Source organism: Physcomitrium patens, chromosome 16 (assembly GCF_059467195.1).
Source record: "Physcomitrium patens ecotype Gransden chromosome 16, ASM5946719v1, whole genome shotgun sequence".
NCBI classification, from domain to species: Eukaryota; Viridiplantae; Streptophyta; class Bryopsida; order Funariales; family Funariaceae; genus Physcomitrium; species Physcomitrium patens.
This window is the reverse complement of record NC_143425.1, coordinates 11,387,402-11,405,000: the sequence shown is the minus strand read 5'-3', so window position 1 is coordinate 11,405,000 and position 17,599 is coordinate 11,387,402. Positions and strand designations below refer to the sequence as shown.

General features: G+C 39.3%; 3 protein-coding genes across 24 annotated transcripts in view; all 3 read left to right on the top strand.

The window, feature by feature from the left end:
* The window catches only part of LOC112293696 (uncharacterized), a 2,456-nt gene extending 1,059 nt beyond the window's left edge, over positions 1-1,397 (top strand). The window contains exons 3-6 of one of the 2 annotated variants that reach the window (XR_016507125.1): positions 1-47; positions 276-423; positions 502-864; positions 1,174-1,346. The exon at positions 1-47 is cut by the window's left edge and continues 95 nt beyond it. Coding sequence is in view for 1 of the 2 variants with exons in the window: in XM_024543421.3 (XP_024399189.1) it covers positions 1-47; positions 276-423; positions 676-864; positions 1,174-1,252 (463 nt within the window). In the remaining variant the exon portion in view is untranslated. Of the gene's footprint in view, positions 48-275; positions 424-501; positions 865-1,173 lie in introns of both variants that reach the window. The other variant, XM_024543421.3, reaches the window with a different exon arrangement.
* A 1,804-nt stretch (positions 1,398-3,201) lies between these two features.
* On the top strand, positions 3,202-6,624 carry LOC112293695 (uncharacterized). Of its 18 annotated transcripts, none has more exons than XR_016507124.1 (6): positions 3,202-3,694; positions 4,001-4,085; positions 4,234-4,388; positions 4,505-5,050; positions 5,643-5,862; positions 6,271-6,624. XR_016507124.1 is itself a non-coding variant. In XM_090256995.1 (6 exons), the coding sequence occupies exons 1-6, from the start codon at positions 3,449-3,451 to the stop codon at positions 6,312-6,314; spliced, it is 1,092 nt and encodes a 363-aa protein (XP_090113121.1). In that variant the 5' UTR covers positions 3,202-3,448; the 3' UTR covers positions 6,315-6,624. The 18 variants fall into 18 exon arrangements, 17 of the variants coding, with proteins under 17 accessions (XP_090113121.1, XP_024399182.1, XP_024399181.1 ...); XM_090256995.1 differs by having other exon boundaries at positions 4,505-4,846; XM_024543414.3 differs by having other exon boundaries at positions 4,505-4,846; positions 6,182-6,624.
* A 4,035-nt stretch (positions 6,625-10,659) lies between these two features.
* Positions 10,660-17,124, top strand: LOC112293861 (uncharacterized). 4 transcript variants are annotated; one of them, XM_024543783.3, is made up of 14 exons: positions 10,660-11,380; positions 11,829-12,235; positions 12,553-12,720; positions 12,909-13,121; positions 13,394-13,477; positions 13,625-13,741; positions 14,047-14,316; positions 14,427-14,583; positions 14,888-14,965; positions 15,097-15,191; positions 15,452-15,622; positions 15,821-15,895; positions 16,017-16,124; positions 16,456-17,124. In XM_024543783.3, the coding sequence occupies exons 2-14, from the start codon at positions 11,831-11,833 to the stop codon at positions 16,702-16,704; spliced, it is 2,190 nt and encodes a 729-aa protein (XP_024399551.1). In that variant the 5' UTR covers positions 10,660-11,380; positions 11,829-11,830; the 3' UTR covers positions 16,705-17,124. The 4 variants fall into 4 exon arrangements, with proteins under 4 accessions (XP_024399551.1, XP_024399549.1, XP_090113116.1 ...); XM_024543781.3 differs by having other exon boundaries at positions 15,440-15,622; XM_090256990.1 differs by having other exon boundaries at positions 10,932-11,367.
* Positions 17,125-17,599: the final 475 nt, after the last annotated feature.

Here is a 17,599-nt window from a genome sequence, read left to right as displayed (position 1 = left end):
GGAAGCCTCTTCCGCCAATCGGTCCTGTGGGTTTTCTCCTGTCACAGGTAGCTTGAACATAATTGCTGTACTGCAACTGCAATTTAAATGCGTTGATCCGTCAAACCGAATCCTGGATATGATATCCCCAAAAGTTCGACATTTCAACGGTTGAATGATTTAGACTTCGTTTCTCCAAGTCTGGCCCGTGCTCGAGCTTTGAACATGTGCAATGCTACTATCAATAGCATCTTAATCGCGTTTCGAACTTCTGACCAGTTCTTTCTCGATTCCAGGTGTAGACGTGCGTAGAATGGAGGAAGCAGACGTGAAATGCTGCAATGAGCTTCACAAAAAGACAATGGGCTTTGATCGTGAACAGAGAATTAGAATGGATATTCCAAACGGTGCTGCATGGGTCGCAGTGAGAGCTGGAGAAATCATGTGAGTGCCTTTCACCGAGTCTCTATCAAATTTGTCCAACTTAAGTTCAATTCGTGAATTCCAACCGCCATTGAGTAGTCCAAGATGGTTTCCAGCAACGACGTCGAATTGTCCAGCAATGGCTTTGAAAGACACCAGAGCTACTCACAAGCTGACTCACCTCGCCATCCACCATGACAGAATGCCCATATTAGTTTTGTAGCTTGATCGCACATGAAGCCTACTGCTAAAAGGTTCGTTCTTTACGTTCAGAGCTTACACAACAGGCTTCATCTTGTCTGGACACACTGTGGCCGAGTCCGAGGAAGTCCTGGCTTTCATGTTCACCGAGGTTTGCCATAAGACTGAAAATGCATCGGTCCCAAAGAATTTACACGTGCCTGGCCGTCTGTATCCACGTCTTTTGCAATGGGCGATTGCTGCTAAGCTGAAAATGATGCGGTGAGCCCTAACTCTGGTGCTGCATCCAATTTTTTGCTCGTCGGTCACGGCGTGTGTGGCTCGTATATTGCATTCTACTACTGGCCTTGAACATCTGGTGGAAAACCAAACTCCAGCGCCGGAAACTGAGTTGGTTCGGCGTTGTACCAGACCTGTCGGTGTCTGAAGCAGCAATTTTCTTTGAGTGATGTGTGTGTGTGTGAGTGAGAACTAGCATTTGAGTTTGAGAACTGTGTATATATGTGTGTATGCGAATAAACATTGTGTGTTCGAGTAATATGTGTGTGCGTGTGTGTATGAATTTTGCAGGAGTTGTTGGTTAATGGTGATCGGCTCCTACCTCTCACCTCAGAGTGGCATGGTCTACTGCCCAAGCATAGAGGGTTAGTCCAGCTCGTAATTCTGAGCTCCATCCCATGTTCTTAAACCCATCGCATGCGGTTTATGTACCATGTTTTTTTTAGTACTTTTGGAATGCTTCATCCTATTTGCAGTTTCTTAAATATTTTTGTATACATTTAAATTCACACTCATTCATTGTTTTTATATATATATATATATATATATATATATATATATTAATAACTTATTATGTTTGGAAGATTCTTGACTATATTATTTGTATTGTAATTTATTACTACAATTTATAATAATTTATCATTGCAATAAATAGCAGTAGCAATTAATAGCAATAGCTTCAAGACTATCAATTTTAGAATCACTAATAGTTTATGATAGTAGAGTCAACATGGATGGTGTTACAAACACTTATGTAAATTATAAAACAGCATTTGTTAAAATAATAATTTATGATATCCTCTCTAACAGAATTACAATGTCAAGTCCAATATATTCAATCTCTCATTCTATTTACCAATTCACCAAGTCAATCGTGCACCATTCACGTTAAAAAAACACCCTCCAACCAGTAAAAATCTAATAAAAGATCCAATCACTTAAACCACAAAGAGGCCGACGATTGCCATACCATCACAAACGGGGGCGCAGACTCTGCACAGCAGCATAACCAACACCAAAAATCAACGCCGCAACCTGCGTTGACTTTTGGTGTCGGTGATAGTCTGAGTTGAGCATTACGCCATGCATCAGTTACAGTGAAATGATCTTTTCACAGAATGCATGTGGGCTCGTGACGGTTTTAGGGTTTCTGAGCCTCACAGTTGCTGTCTCCGTCTGCGTAATGGATGCTCTGATTGAGAACTTCTGCTGAATCACGTTGTTGTAATCACGACTATGGTGTGTTCGTATTTCTAGCATATCTCTACTGGACTCTACTCAACAGAATCAGCTTGACACTGTAGCAAGCTCGCAGACGTTAAGAACCTGAGCTTCCTTTTTTCGAGTGCGTGACGTCAGGAAACGTGATTCTACGATGAGATCGGTGAGTTCATACAGGGCTCGGAATCCTGGATTTCATCTGCCGCTTACTCCGATGCCTCCCTCACGGATTATTTTGGGGATTAATGAAATAGACTAGGGGCAAAAAAAGCGATTATGCTTAACTAGATTGTCTATGCAGCTCGGCTGAAGCAGAGGAGGTTTAAGTTACTGCTGCAGCGCAATGAGGTTCATGAGCTGGATGGAAGAGGCGGGAGGAAGAAACCTAGGCTGAGAAGCATGCGTTTGGAATCGCACCGCAACTCTCATCCAGGATTCTAGATTCAGGTCTGGCTTCTGGCGCACAAGTCCTTTGCTGTTTATTAGAAAAGAAATTGTTGATTGATTAGTTGCCACATGTGGGAAGATCTATGTTTTTTTCGGTTTTAATCTGTATTACGCTTTTGTTGTCAACTGGATCGTCAACCATGGACTAGAATCCTCCAGTTTCTCTATCATCTCAGCTGAGCGACTAAATCTCTCTTGTGAAACCCAATATAGTAGCGCAGTACTACTGCTCGGAAGATAATCAGGGGCGAACCCAAGCACTGCACTAAAAACCAGCTACAGAAATAGCTGAAGAAATCTAGAGTGGATGTCTAAATGCGAGGCAATTGGGGATGATAATACGGAAAGTGAGGGGGAGACAAAAAAAAGGAAAGGACGGAAATTAGAATCGAAATTGTCGTGTATGAGTCCACTGTGGACAATCTTTCACGATTGACCTGGAATGTAGAGAACAATGATTCTCCTTCCCCGTCAGCGGATGTGGGCCCGGGGAGAGGGCGGAGATGTGGTGAACAGAATTGGGTTATAGTTATTTTTAATGCAGCACTCTAACTGTCAACGAGGTCCACTTCTTTCATGAATGCCACCGATCACCTCCACCATCCATCCACCCCGCCCAGAATATTCCCCCTTCTCTGCAATCTACTTGTCAAGCTCGTGTGCTCACTGCCCACTCACAGCCCCTCCCACAGATTCTTCCGTCTAAACTCTGACGATCTTGTTGAATTGAATTAGCACCAGTGGATTGCCAAGGGAGCTAGCTGTGAAAGGGAAGCCCTGGGGATGACCGCCATATCGAGCGATTTCTCTGCGGTGAATTAGTGTTAGTTTTTTTCGCAGCATTCAGCTGAAAAGGTTTTGGGTGAGTTGGGTGAGTTGCGGTGGGGTAAGGGTGAGGATGATGGCCATGGCAGCAATCGCCGGGACGCAATGGGCAGGGTCGTGGGCGCAGCAGAGAGGGGATGCGGTTGATGCAGAGAGAATTTTAAGTGGGAAGAGCATATTTCAGACGTTGAGAGTGGCGTGGAGTGTCCAAGACCAAGCGCTGCGGCAGCGCTGCAGTCTTCTCAGGGTGACGGGGCTGAGTGGTTCGTGTGGGAGACCGGGGCGGAAATGCTTCAGAGTGACGGCTCAATCGGAGGTGGTTAGTTCTGTTTTCATCCCTTTTTGAGTTTGCTACATGGGAATTGACGCCACTCCTCCTGCCGAATGTGTTGTCTATTTTAGGGTAAAGAATTCCACTCCACGAACTGCTGAGTGACGAAACACCCTGGCCTCGACCTCGCTACAGCAATTTCGCATTTCGCATTGTCAAGTCTACTTGAGCAGCTGCGAGTAATTAAAACAGTAAGAAAGCATCGTGCGTGGTGGGCGTTGCACGTATAATTTCTGCACAGAGACTTGCCCGGAGTTTGAGGGATGACAACTGAACGTGTCCCATTTAATGTAGGATGACGTGGCTATGGAGACGGCGTTGAGGGCTGAAGATTCTCTTCAAGCAGAGCAACCTGCATCAGGAGCCTCAGATTCCGAAGGTAATTTTCGCAACGGAAAGTGAAACGAACCACCCCCACATCCATGTAGTCTCTTTCAGAAGTTCTTGCCACTTCATCAAATACAAAATGGTGTAGCGCTGAGCTTGGGTTTGTATTCATGCGAGTGCCGACTGATGTGCGTCCTTAGGTACGATGGTGAAGGTGCGTTTTGAGCTTCAAAGAGAATGCCAGTTCGGACAGCAATACAAAGTTGTGGGTGATGATTCTCAATTCGGTGACTGGAACCCTAGTGCGGCTATTCCCTTGAACTGGACTGAAGGCCATGTGTGGACTGCTGAAGTGGTTAGAATCCCTGCCCTTCTCTTCCCCACCTACATTTCATGTTGAATAATCGTACCAAATTACTTACGCAGTAGGGGCAAGACATTTTATTGGACGTGGGCTCGTTGTGATGACAGAGTGTACCTGAAGGGAAAAATATTGAGTACAAATATATACTAATATCCGGTGAAGAAGGGGAGGTTGAGTGGCAACCCGGATCAAACCATGTGCTGGAAACAGTGACTGGAGCTCCCTCCCTTGTGCTTTCGCCACCATGGGAGGGAATCACGCAATTCGCCGAGCCTACAGAATCCACGTCTGATCAGCTTCAGGAGGTGCAAAGTAGCAATCAGCCTGAGGTTCAAAGTGCTGCACCTGATACTGGGGATTGGGAATCTACTCGTGAGGAAGCAAATGCGTCAGTTGAGAAAGTGGCGGATGCGGTAGCTTTTGCTGCTGCAGGTGCCGTCGAAGCAGGGGTAAAGGCCGCATCTGTTTTAGAGGGAAACTTGGATTCCGTTGCAGAGGATAGGACTCGTACTGCGGTTGAAGTTCCTGTTGTTAACGTAGCTCTGGCTTCCGTTGTCGACGCCGCGCTTGTCACAACCACTGCTACACCTGCTGAGGAGGTGAGAGGAGAGAGCAAAGAAACGCAAAAAGACAACCTCCAATGATGCATTGAGGTGATGGAATGCTTGAGGATGTGAACGGTTCCAATCTGAACTAAGTACCGCTTGTGGGACCTTGCAGTGCTGCCAAGTCTGCTGGTCGCTGGGTTTCCTTTTTACTTCTTATTCTTATTCCCCTTCTCGTCTTTCAGTTTAGCTACTGTTGAATATCCTTAGAGCTGGAGGTTTTCCAATTTAGTAAATTGACTTGGCGTTTAGCGGGTTTCGGTATGATATCAAAATCAGTCGTGATCATAATGAAGTTTGATGGCGGGTGTCGCGTTGAGCTTTAACGTAGTAACTTTTGCATGTGGAGTCCTGCCAGACGCACGCATGTCGTTATCAATGAACTTCAAAGTTTGAGTCTCTGTTTCGTTCATTTCTGTGGAGATATTGATTTCGAAGGTCGAACGTCATTCCTGGTCAACCTTGTTGAAGCATCTGGCAATTGGACCAAGGACTTTGCAGTTTATGATTTAAGGATACGAAATATAAGCAACGTTGTGCTGATAGTGAGGTTTCCATACTTGTTAACAGCTCAACTAACTAGCATGCCTTGGAATCCACATTTCTGTTGTGGAATCTGACCTCAACTTTGTGATGGCAGCCCACAACTACGAATGGAGCTGCAGCAACTGCAGACACTGCAACGGAAAAGGAGCATATCAAAGCAGAGGAGCAGATCAGAAAGGATGAGGAGCAGCTAAGTAGAGTAGATCAACCCAGCATAGACAATCTGCAGCTCAGAGCAGAGGAGGAGCAAAATGCTCCGAAGCGCCTGAACCCATTTCAGAAAGATATGGAGTGGTTGTCTAAGACCCTCTTTGGTAGGTGATGGCGGATCTGTCCACTCAAATGGCACAAAACTGAGTATTAGATTTGAGCTTTGGAACAAGGGACAAATGTCACAGTGACCCCTTTGGAAGACTACCCTCTTATATTTTTCAGGGCTGAATTCCTTTTCCTAGCTGCTGCTGCCCCCTGTTCCCCCTTTTTGAGTCAATCTGTGTGGCATTCAAACCAAAGCTGAAAAGATAACTTCAACTGCACTGCTGTGCGGGATGCTCATCTATTTTACTGTATTGTAACGCATTCCAAACGATTTGAGGGAGTTTTAACTCATTTTTTGCTACACTGTGTTTACAGCTTATACTGCGTCATATCAGAAGTGGCTTTGCAGCATGTTTGTTACATCGAGAGTAAGTGGGATGACAACGGTTCTCTGGCACATGCAGGTGCAGAAACTTCGACGAGTGAGGGGAGAAACAACACAAAATAAATTTAAAAACAAAACGAAACAAAACAAACATTGAACAAGTCATGCTCAAGTCATGGACAAGTCATGATTCGTGCTTCAGAAATAGGGCTAGTTAACTTGCTTGAGGCCATGGTTGAAATGGCCTCTTGGGTCGGAGTAAAATGCCATTGTGAACCTGCGTTCAATGTCGGTATGTTTTGTGCATATGTAGGCAGATTATTCCTCAGAGGGTTACTCAAGAGTAATTATAAAGGCAACGTTCCTTAGTATACTTTTTGAAATTCCACTTAATTTGTACAAGTCAAACAAAACATATTTGATTTCACGCTTACACTATGCCAAAAATAAAAATATATTATAGAGGATGAAATCTTCTTACAGAAGTATAACAACTATGAATAAACTTGCAAATTAAGCACATTCAAATGGATCTAAGACTTATGGTGATTTTTATGCTTAGTAGCCTGTTTTGAATTATAGCTTGACTTTTAAAAGCTGTAATTGAAAAGCTTAACACAGGCTCTCCGCTTGATGAGAAAAAAAAAACTCAGCCTTGATTTTTGTATATTATAAAAAGTAAGAAGAGGTCATAAATCAAACCAAAATTTTTTTTTTACTTCAAGTCTAAATATCTTCAATATCTTTATTTGAACAATATTGAGTAGTATAAAACTAGTCATTTAAAAATAAAAATAAATGGATATTTTTAATAACCTTTGAAGATGAGTCCAATAGAAGTTCTAAGAAAACACTGTTTTTGTTATGTAAAAACAAAATGCATTTTGTATTATCTTTTCTTCTTAGGACTTGTTGATTGATTTTCCTAAACATACAACCAACTAAGTGATGCATGATAATTTCTACCAATCAAAGTATTTTAAAGTTGTGGCTTCTTATGTTATCTCCTACACATGAAGATTCCCCTTCAAGTTAATTTATGCAAATATTTTATTTACATTGATTATATTTTTATCTATTTATTTATTTATTTATTTATTTATACAAGAATATGAACATTAAAATAAATCGTTTAATTGGTATTCAAGTGGTTCTATACTATCATTGTTCTCTAATGACTACATTTACATTATGAAATGATACGACTATCTTTTAAAAGCCACAAACTAATAGCTGATTATTATATAAGATTTTAAGTTTTCTTTAAAATATTATATAAATTATACTCCAAAGTCACATATTTAAAAAATAACAAAAATCAAAATAATCATCTATTCTTGTATTTTGCACTAAATGTATAATTAAATAAATAATTCTGATTATATAAAATTAATATTATTTTATAAAATTAATGATAAAACTATACATATATGAATCGAATTTTTTTTATGTTTATTTAAAAACCTCATGAATCATATTACATAGAAAGATAATGCATAATATATATACATACACATTGCTTACCAAGAGAATTTATGTGTTATTATTTGAAACTTAATATTTTATGTTATTTATTATTTGCATACTAATATTAAATATAAAATTCGCTCAACATAATTTCATTAAGATTTAATTACTACATTATAAATGATGAATTCATTTTAATTAAAACTTTTATGAACTCGAATTGAAAATCCAATTCATGTGTATTATTTATATTCAATGGTTTTTTGTGATTGATATTTTCATCTGGTGTGCTAAAATTAAAAAATTTGGTCAAATAATATCTGTCATTCTTTTATCAAATTTTTATATATTAATTTTAGGATCAATACACCAAATTGGTTTTTTTTAATTTTATGTTATAGTTAGACTATATGCTATCATTTTCTCTTTAGCTAATCATATTCAAATACTATTTTTTTTTATCAATATTATTATTCTTAGTATTTTAGTCACATTAATACTATTATCTGGTATTCAAATTTCAGACTTGGAAGCACATGGTTGTGTGTGTTTCGGTAAAAGAACCATATTTTGGTTTATAAATCCACTCATTGTAGAACAAGATTTATTTTCTTTTCAAATAATTAAATAAGTAAAAATCAAAGCCAACTTAAAATTGTAAGAATAATCATAAAAATAATCTACTTCATTAAGGTTATTGATAATTTACAAGCTTATTAATATTAATGCCTTAAATATATATATATATATATATATATATATATACAAAATTTTTATATGACTATTACTTATAAATATATAGAATTAATATTAATATTAGATAAATACATTAAAAAAAAATTTAACAATTTAAGAAAGAAAAAAGATGAGTACATATGGTCACTTACTACTAATGTGTTGATATTACATTAAATTCTTTCAAAATTCTAAAAACAATTAATACATTAAAATTTAATTTTTTATTTCATGACTGAAACAAATAATTATATATTGTGTTTAAATTTAAAGTATATCACTTTATAATTCTAAATAACCAATATATATATATATTATAACAATTTATTATTATAATTTTGTATAAACATTAAGATCTTTATAATTAGTATGTTACATAATATTCATATATGATTGGTATAACAAATATTTATCATTCTACATCAAATGGTGTTTGAAGCAGTCATATAAAAAACATATAGCTAAATTTGTTATGAACTTAAATTCAATAGATCTAAATTATTAAACTCATTTTATAACTTTTAACTATATATTCAATATTAGGACAATTGTAGAATTGCTTATTCTTCAAGTTGAATTTTTTTCGTAATATTTTATTGAATTTTTCTTTAATTATAATAATTTTCTTATATCCAAAGCAAGTATTTTCTTACATTTATTCTTTTATGCTTTAATTTACATGGCATATTTAACAGTTATCTCTTGATAAATTTCAACAATAGTTTTTAATCTATATATATATATATATATATATATATATAATATGGTAAAACTTTTTTATCAAAATTAAGAGAAGAAAATAGTTATAGGTTTTATTATGATTTGCAATATCATTGTGATAATGACTCAAACTTTAATACAATGTTTTTATGACTATGCTGTTGCATTGTCTAACATTAACTTATTAACACTTATTTGAAAATTAAGTTTGAATGGTTTCTTTAATTAGGATTATTCATTCATCCAAGTATAAGTTTGCATGTAACCAAATTCCATACGATTTATTTTAATGTACTTCGATGTTGAGACAATAAGAACAAGTTCAAAATCCATAAATTACCTTTAAGAAAGTCTATGATTTTCTATCTGTGCTTGATTTCTATTAACATAATTTACTTCATATTACAAGTAATTTTAGTTATTTCTTTAAAAATTACATCATAAGAAAATTATTACCAATTATATTGTGATCAAATTGATATTTTTACTTGATTTTGTAAAAGATTATAATCAAACTATATATATATATATATATATATAGATATGTGCACATAGGGTATTGCTAATGCCACCACAATTTACCATCCACTTAATATATTTCTCTAGTTTGTTTTATTTTTATTCAAATAAAAAAATTGTTAAATTAAATAGTATGAAAGGTATTGAATAAAGATGGCAAGTGCTAATAGCAAAAACTGCAGTGACATTAACAGTGACATTAACAGCACTCTCTATATATATTGAGTTCATTGTTAAATAGTTTGATTTTGTGACATTCTACTATTTAATCAAATTTTAAGAAAAACAATCTTAAAAAATTACTTACTTATATATGTATGTTTTTTCAACGCCCTCATGCATGCCAAAAACTAGATTATAATATCAACTAATTTCTAGCATTCCTACACACTTGAAGAAGTCATTGTCTAAATCTCTCAAATCAGGCAACATTTTCATCGTCTGACTGATTTCTACACATTTAAACGTTTCAATCAATGGCAGGACTCAAGAAGCACTCCACAGCCAACGTGTTATGATATACAAAAATAAAAAAACACCCACAACACGCAAAATGAGTGAATTGAAACACACAATTCCGTAAAATAAATAAGGAAATTCTATCTTATCCAAATCATCACTTCGAACTGAAGGGTGTTTCAAATTAAAGGGTCCCAGTAACGTCCCCACATGGGTCCTGGCGGTTCTGTTCACCCCCGCAGTCTCCGTCAACGCGACTTCCAGAGCCTCCGTCGAATAACGACGAAGCCCCGGATTCTGTCAACGAGGAGAGGACGAATGTTGTTAGGTGGAAATCCGTCCACCAACTCACTGACCTACTATCGGTATAGTAGGGGGAGTCGGGGTTGGGGGGTTACCGCGTTCAATCAATCTTCGGTGGGGCGGGGCGGGGGGGGGTGGGGGCGGAGAAATGGAACAGAAGCAGCAGAAGCACGGCGCAGGCCCCGCCCGTATCTGCTCCCGACATTCGGGCCGGCCATGCGACTTCAAATTCGACGCACGCTTCAGGGATGCCAGCCCCCCGCATTGGGTAGAATGTCGGTCGGAATTTAAAAAGGCGAGGGTTGTATATCCCGTAATCGTGCATCCCTCAGGCCACTCTGTGAGCACAATTCGTCGGGTTGTCGTTGTTGGCTGAGACCAAGAGCGCACACAGTGCGGTACTCCGGGAGATAAATACGGGATTAGGGAATCCGTCGTCGTAATGCTGCTCTTAAAATTGACTGTGGAATGAAAGGAGTAGGTGCTGCGTGCTTGTAATGTAGTAAAAAAAACACTTCGAGAGGCTGTTAACGGCTTGATCGAAGAGTGCGTGGGCCCCGCGCATTTGCTTTCGTTTCTGGTACTGTCATGCCACCTTGCTACTGGTCCCTGTCAGCGAGGCGTGTTGTGTATGCGTTCTCTCGGAATGGGAGGCAATAAAATTGGTAGTGAAGGAATAGACGCCTCAGGAGTGATTTGAGAAGCAGTTCATACGCGCTGCATTGTGTGTGTGTGTGACGCGTTCTGTGTGAACGTCCGTCGGTATTCAGGTTGAGGAGGTACAGATGCTAGTGCCTGCATGTATTTAGAAAAACTCGCTTGGTATGATGGGTAGTGCCAAGAAATTACTCCTCACACAAGTTTTTTTTTGCGGATCCATCTGGTGAGATTAGATACAGCATACCTGAGTAACTTGCACTACTCATTCTGAGTCTGGCACAGTGCGGTGCCAATTAAGCCCCTTCTACGACTGGTGGGTAACTGCGGTGGGATGCTCCTCTCCTCTTTACACTCTCGGTTCTGGTTTTCAGATCTGTATGTCCAAGCACATATTCAATAGACGTAGTGATTCAGCAAGTTTGCGATGGGCACACCTACTGTGTCTGCTGTAGTTACGTTGTCATGTGTGATATGCAATTTTTAGATAGTACTAAATTACATGTCTTTACGTAATTACTCAGACATACAGATTGAAATGTTGCAAGAGATTGTTGGAGAACATATTGTTTCCAGTCCTTGAACGCCTTAGTGGAAGAATCTCTGATAAATGCGCACCGCTTCATTTTGAAGTCTGTTCATTCTACAGTTGTATACTGAGCTGTTAGAGGCTGATTTTAATTTGACCCTATCACCTATCGACGTAAGTTCCGTCGAAAGAACATCTCTCCCAGTAGTGGGAAAGTGACTCTTTTGGCTTGGGACCCTGTTTTGCAGTCATGGAAGCAAATTCCTTTGCCACATCGGTAGGAGCTGGTCGAGTTCTGGCTCAGCAACTGCGTTATGGCGGACCGCTAGATTATCCGACTATGTCACCCATGGACGGAACAGCAACACAAGAAGCTTTTCTCACTTGTCCGATGGTTTATGCCGTCATCACAGATATGAATGTTTTTGGCAAGGCCGATGCGGAATACGATCCTTACAATCAACACCCGCAAACATATCCAATGAATGCGCCCACCCTTCCTGCTTTCGTCCCCCTAACTCTCGGAAAGATGAAAGTTAAAGTTGAATGTCACATCAGCACGGGGTTTGTTACAATGAAGAGTACATGGCACGTGAATTGCATTCGAAGTCAAGCAAGTTGTGATTGCCTTCTTGCTCTACCTATGGACAATCAGGTATGTACTCTTTTCTGACAAATAGTATTTGACACATGCTCGAATCGTCAGAGTGGGCTCCACCCCACTATTTCTTGGCGAAATTATAGTAAGTTTGTAACAAGTTATGAATAGTTTCCTTGGCAATGCATTATTTGTTGTGCATGTTATCAGGAAGCTAGAGTTATTTCCAACTTAAAGATGGGATCTGAGGCTTAACCCTCTACTTCGTCGTCAGGACAAAGTTCGGAAGATGTCCACTTTCTAGAGGTGGATCACTGTCCAATCATTTAAAGGTACGAGGTTGACACTATGTTCAACAATCGTTCTTGTGGCAGGGTACAGTCTCAAGTGTCGAGATTGATATGGGTAATGATAGATTGTACACTACTACAGTAGTTCCTACTGAGGAAGCTGCTAGCTATGGTGCGAGAGGCAGCCCAGATGCGGAAGTGAGTGACCCTGGCGCATACAACCCTAAGCTTTATCGATTGAACATTCCACAGGCGAGTTCTTGTACCCCGCTTCATCTATGCGAACTCTTTCGACCTAGTCTGTTACGTAGCATGGTCATTGGTAACTGACACCAATGAACTTTCTAGATCTCCTTCTAGGATAATAATTATATGAATCGCCTCTACTATAATTTTGTGTTTAAATTGTTCGAACATGGCCTTTGCATTCTTTTTCGCAGGTGGAGGGTGGCACGAAATTGGAAGTGAAAGTTACATGGTTTCAATCTATGACATTCGACAATGGGATGTACTCATTGCGAGTCCCCCTTGTATTCCCTCAGGAGATTCTGCCTCTTGAAACACAATTGGTTTCCATCATAAAAGTCAAATGCGCTATCAACACAGGGACAAACGATTACGTAGTAGTGGGTGCATTCGGCAATTCTATGGAGGTTTGCACTTCATACTTATACCAGCCAGGAATTCTGATAATCTGCACTTCTTTCACTTTCGATGCATCCTTTATGGAATGTATTTGCCACGACAGCTGCAACAATTCGCAGTTTCAGTAACGTTTTCTCATTATACATTCCTTCAGCCATGAATCGTTGCAAAACGCAAAGACAATATTCTAGTAGAAGGGTTTGGTGTAGCCAGTTGTTGTACTTTCACATTGTGCTTCTTCGTAGCCTGAGAGATTTCTGGTTTCTTGGTCATGCATCAGGAAGCTGAAAGAGAGCCAGGAAAGGTGAAGTTAAAAAAGGACGGAGATGATTGGAAAAACCAGGATTTTATCGCTTCGTACAAGGTAAGTTGCGATTCACCTGCATGTAATGGGCTGTTTCAGTCCATATCTCTCATTTGCACCAGAATACAGGATTGTAGCTGAATGTTCTGCATTGGTATTCCCACTATATCATGTGATTACATGAGGGGCTGATTAGTTTGTCAACAGGTGTGGTCGGATGGAATATTTCCAAATTTAATTTATCAAGACGGAGAACCTGAAGAACTCGACAGTCGAGGGTCATTTTGCCTCTCGATATCTCCTCCAGATCCTAATAAGATCAAGGTATGCCTTGTACTCAAATTAATCTCTTGAATGGGCTGTTAAGCTCCTTTGCTGTCTTTATGCAACATGGCAAATCGTACCGATGTTTTTTCCGATGTTTTCAGTGAGGTCACTCGGCTTTATTTCATCACCTTTAATGCATAACACGGACTTTCTAACGCTTTCTTGATTCTACAATCTGTGTAATAATTTTGTAGAGTGAACATATTTTCCAAATTGGGTTGGCTTTGAGAAGTTGTAGAAATTTCTTACTTTTATCAAATTCAGCATTTAGTCCTGACAAACCCATGATGTGTTGATCTCAGGTATTTCAGAGGGCAGTGGTGTTTTTATTAGACAGGAGCGGAAGTATGTATGGCAAGCCAATTGAAGATGCTCGGCAGGCTCTCTTTTTTGCTCTAGATTCTCTCAAACCAGAGGATTCCTTTAATATTGTCGCTTTCGACCATGAACTTACTTTATTCTCTTCTCAAATGGAACGCGCGACCCCCAATGCTATCGGTTGGGCTCGTGAATGGGCAATGACGAATTGCACAGCCAGAGGTGGCACTGATATTCTAGGCCCACTGCAACAGGTACATTGTGTGCTTTGGTGTTGGTGTAATTCTTTGAAATGTTGCCCACAATATTTACGATTCCACCTTTCGTTTCTTTGGCTGAGCCTCACATTTGCTTCAATGTGCAGGCATTTAATTTCCTTGAAAATTTCCCATGGGCAGTTCCATATGTTTTTTTGATCACAGACGGCGCTGTTAGCGATGAGCAAAATATCTGCCTTGCAATGCAATCACGTATTGCTGCACTTGGTGTGAGGTCACCTCGTATTTCCACCTTTGGAATAGGTAGGTGGTCGTCTTGATGAGCTAACTTGAGAGTTTTGTCTTAGAAGATGCAGTTTGAATATGTCACTGGGTCGATTTGTAGGAATACTTTGTTCTTCATCCAGATTATACGCGGTTACTTGTGGTGAATATTTTTGTATATGTTTGTGGTGTATACTTCTGTTGGTACGAAGCCGGTGGCATATTCAACCAGGTTGAGAAACACTGATATTTCTAATTGACACAGTTGCAACTCTTAAGGAGAGGACGAAATCAATAGGAGTTCATTGGACCTAAAATTTATTTTATTTTTTTCATCTTGCAGGGTTCTACTGCAACTTTTACTTTTTGAAAATGCTTGCTGTTATTGGTCGTGGCATGAGCGACGTAGCATTTACATCTGGTATGCCATTTCTATTTCTTCTAAAGGTGTGGTAAAATTGAAATGTTTGTGCACGCCCAGGTCTTCTCTCATGTTTCTGTTTTCCTCAAAATCAGAAAGTACTTGTATTTATGAATTGACGCTATGCCCAGATAAAATTCGAAAACAAATGGAACGTATGCTGGTGGCTGCGGCTACTCCAGTTCTTACCAACCTTGGACTGGCAGGATTACCTGATGGTTGTGAGGTATTACACGTAACCCCTATAAGTTCTAACCTTCAAGGGCTGAAAATCTAGCTCAATTGTAATGTTCCGTGATACAATGCAATTATCCCGTGCTATAATGTAGCAAGTCTTTAGTGTACCTAGCAAAGTTAGTCTTACGTGGGCTTTCAAGAGATGGGTAGCGGTAAATATGACTCAGCTTGTGGTCTGCATCAACGAAGTTGAGATCTGTGGCCCTCATGACGAAATTCCTCAATATCATAATCCAGAGTTGGTGTCAGGTGTATCCATTTCCTATTGCAGACCTCTTTTGTGGTAACCCTTTGATAGTTTCTGGAAAATTCCATGGCGAATTCCCAAAATCTATTGTGGTTACTGGGCTCTTGCCCGACCAAAGTACGTGGCAGCTTGAGATTCCAAGCAGAAAAGACTCAAAGTTTCCTCTGAATAAGGTAAGAATCGAGGCCAGGCAGTGCATCTTGAACACTACTTTCCTCTCAAGTCACGTTTCGGATTGTAAGCTTCTGTGTGGAATTTTAAAATTGTGGAGATTGTCACATTAATTTTAACAATATGTATTAAATGTGAACTAAGTATATTGCTTGTTATGATTGTTTCCTTTGAATCTGTAATTATTCTTTCATATGCAGATTTTTGCAAGGCAGCAGCTGGATCTTCTCACTGGTCAAGCATGGTTATATGGTGACATGAATAGACAACAAGAAGTATGTGCACATTGATTCTCTCAGCTCTTGTCTCCGTACGCTATTTGCTGCATTTCTATCAAATACTACTGCCTCCTTGTGGTAAGAAAAACACTGATTTCATCTTACCTCCCTGTGGCAGGCTGTAAACTTAAGCCTAGCAACAGGCTTGCCGTGTCAATACACTCGGGTTATAGGCTTTGAGACAACCAGAGGGCAGTACGATGAATTTCAGAATGAGCGGAAACAGGTAATTTTACTGCTCTCTTTCTGAGGACAGTTATGCTAGAACCTTCATGATGCTTAGGAGATAACTTCTGGGATTTATCCATGTAATAGCTGGGTTCTAAGCTGTAGAACAAGTGTAGAAATCGCATGAATGTTCATTCGTCCCTCACATTTTCTCTTTTATCATTTGTGCCCTAAGTTTTGTGGGGGTGAATCAGTTACACAATCGTGCTAACTCATTGATACATAACTAGTGCTCGCTTACAGGTTTCAAATTTTGTTTCCTAAATTGAAACAGTTCAGAGGTGAATTTGCATGGGTTTTTGTATTAACTGCGGCTTTGAATTATGCAGGGAAAGAAGACGAACATCAATAAGTTCACTGCCGGGAAAGTTGCCGCTATAGTGCTCGTTGCGGGTCTGGTTATTGGATTTGGCAGTGTAGCTGCTACATTAGCAAATTCAGCAGTTGAGGAAACGGCGGAAGAAGCTGCTGGTGGTCTTCTCGAAGAGGGGGGTGGTGAAGTTGCAGAAGAGGATTGTTGTTGTGGTGACTTATGTGGGAGTCTTTTCAGTTGCATCAGCGAGCTTCTCGATTTCTAAACGGACAGTCATGTGCTGAAATTCGACAATTTGAAAGCTATTGACTACTGCCGCATCAGGCTAGTTGCCGATGCACGAAAAACTGAAAGATCCTATGATCGGATTCTTTTAGTTCATAACAGTTTTTTTCTTGTAGATTGATACATGTAACAAGCTTCGTAGAGGGAAAATTTTCTAGTCACGTCATAATATTGCGGCTAGTTGTCAGGTGGTTTGGTAGTGAGAACTGTACCCGAAATACGGTTCGAAATGGAGTTTTAGATTGGAATTGTACTCGATGCATTGTTAGATAGAAACAGCCCACAATCCTCTTAGAAGCTCTACATCGTTAAACTAATTAATTGTTTGCATACACTATGTGGTACACATTGTGAACCTTAATACTTTCTCGAATGAACCGTTCTATTGTTGAAAACATTACATGCATGACGTCCAGCTAGGAAGAGCTAGATACTTGAGTGATCAAATTGGTTAAGCAGATACTGATTGCAATGATTTTAATTAACTCAATGATCAAGGATGTTATGACCCATGGCTTTAAATCCTGCTTTAAACCCGCACAAAGCTTTGTGCATGATTATGTACTCTTTGATTTATGCAATAAATGCAAAAGCTCTTTCTTGCAGTAAAACATTGTGTATAGAAGGTCGGAGCATTTGAGATTTCTTCTTTACTTTTAACAAGTTATGGGCCCAGCGTCTTGCTGTCTCTCTTGTGAGACATATCTGCTTTCTAAAAAATTAGCTTAAGCCAAAAAATAGATACCATTGTTAGCTATTTTTCAAGTTTAGTTTTATCTCTCTTGATTTGTGCACTTACTTGCTCATGCACAAGATTGTTTTTTTTGCAAGAGACAAATTCAAAGTTCTCTTTTTCTTTTGCTTAAACCTATCCT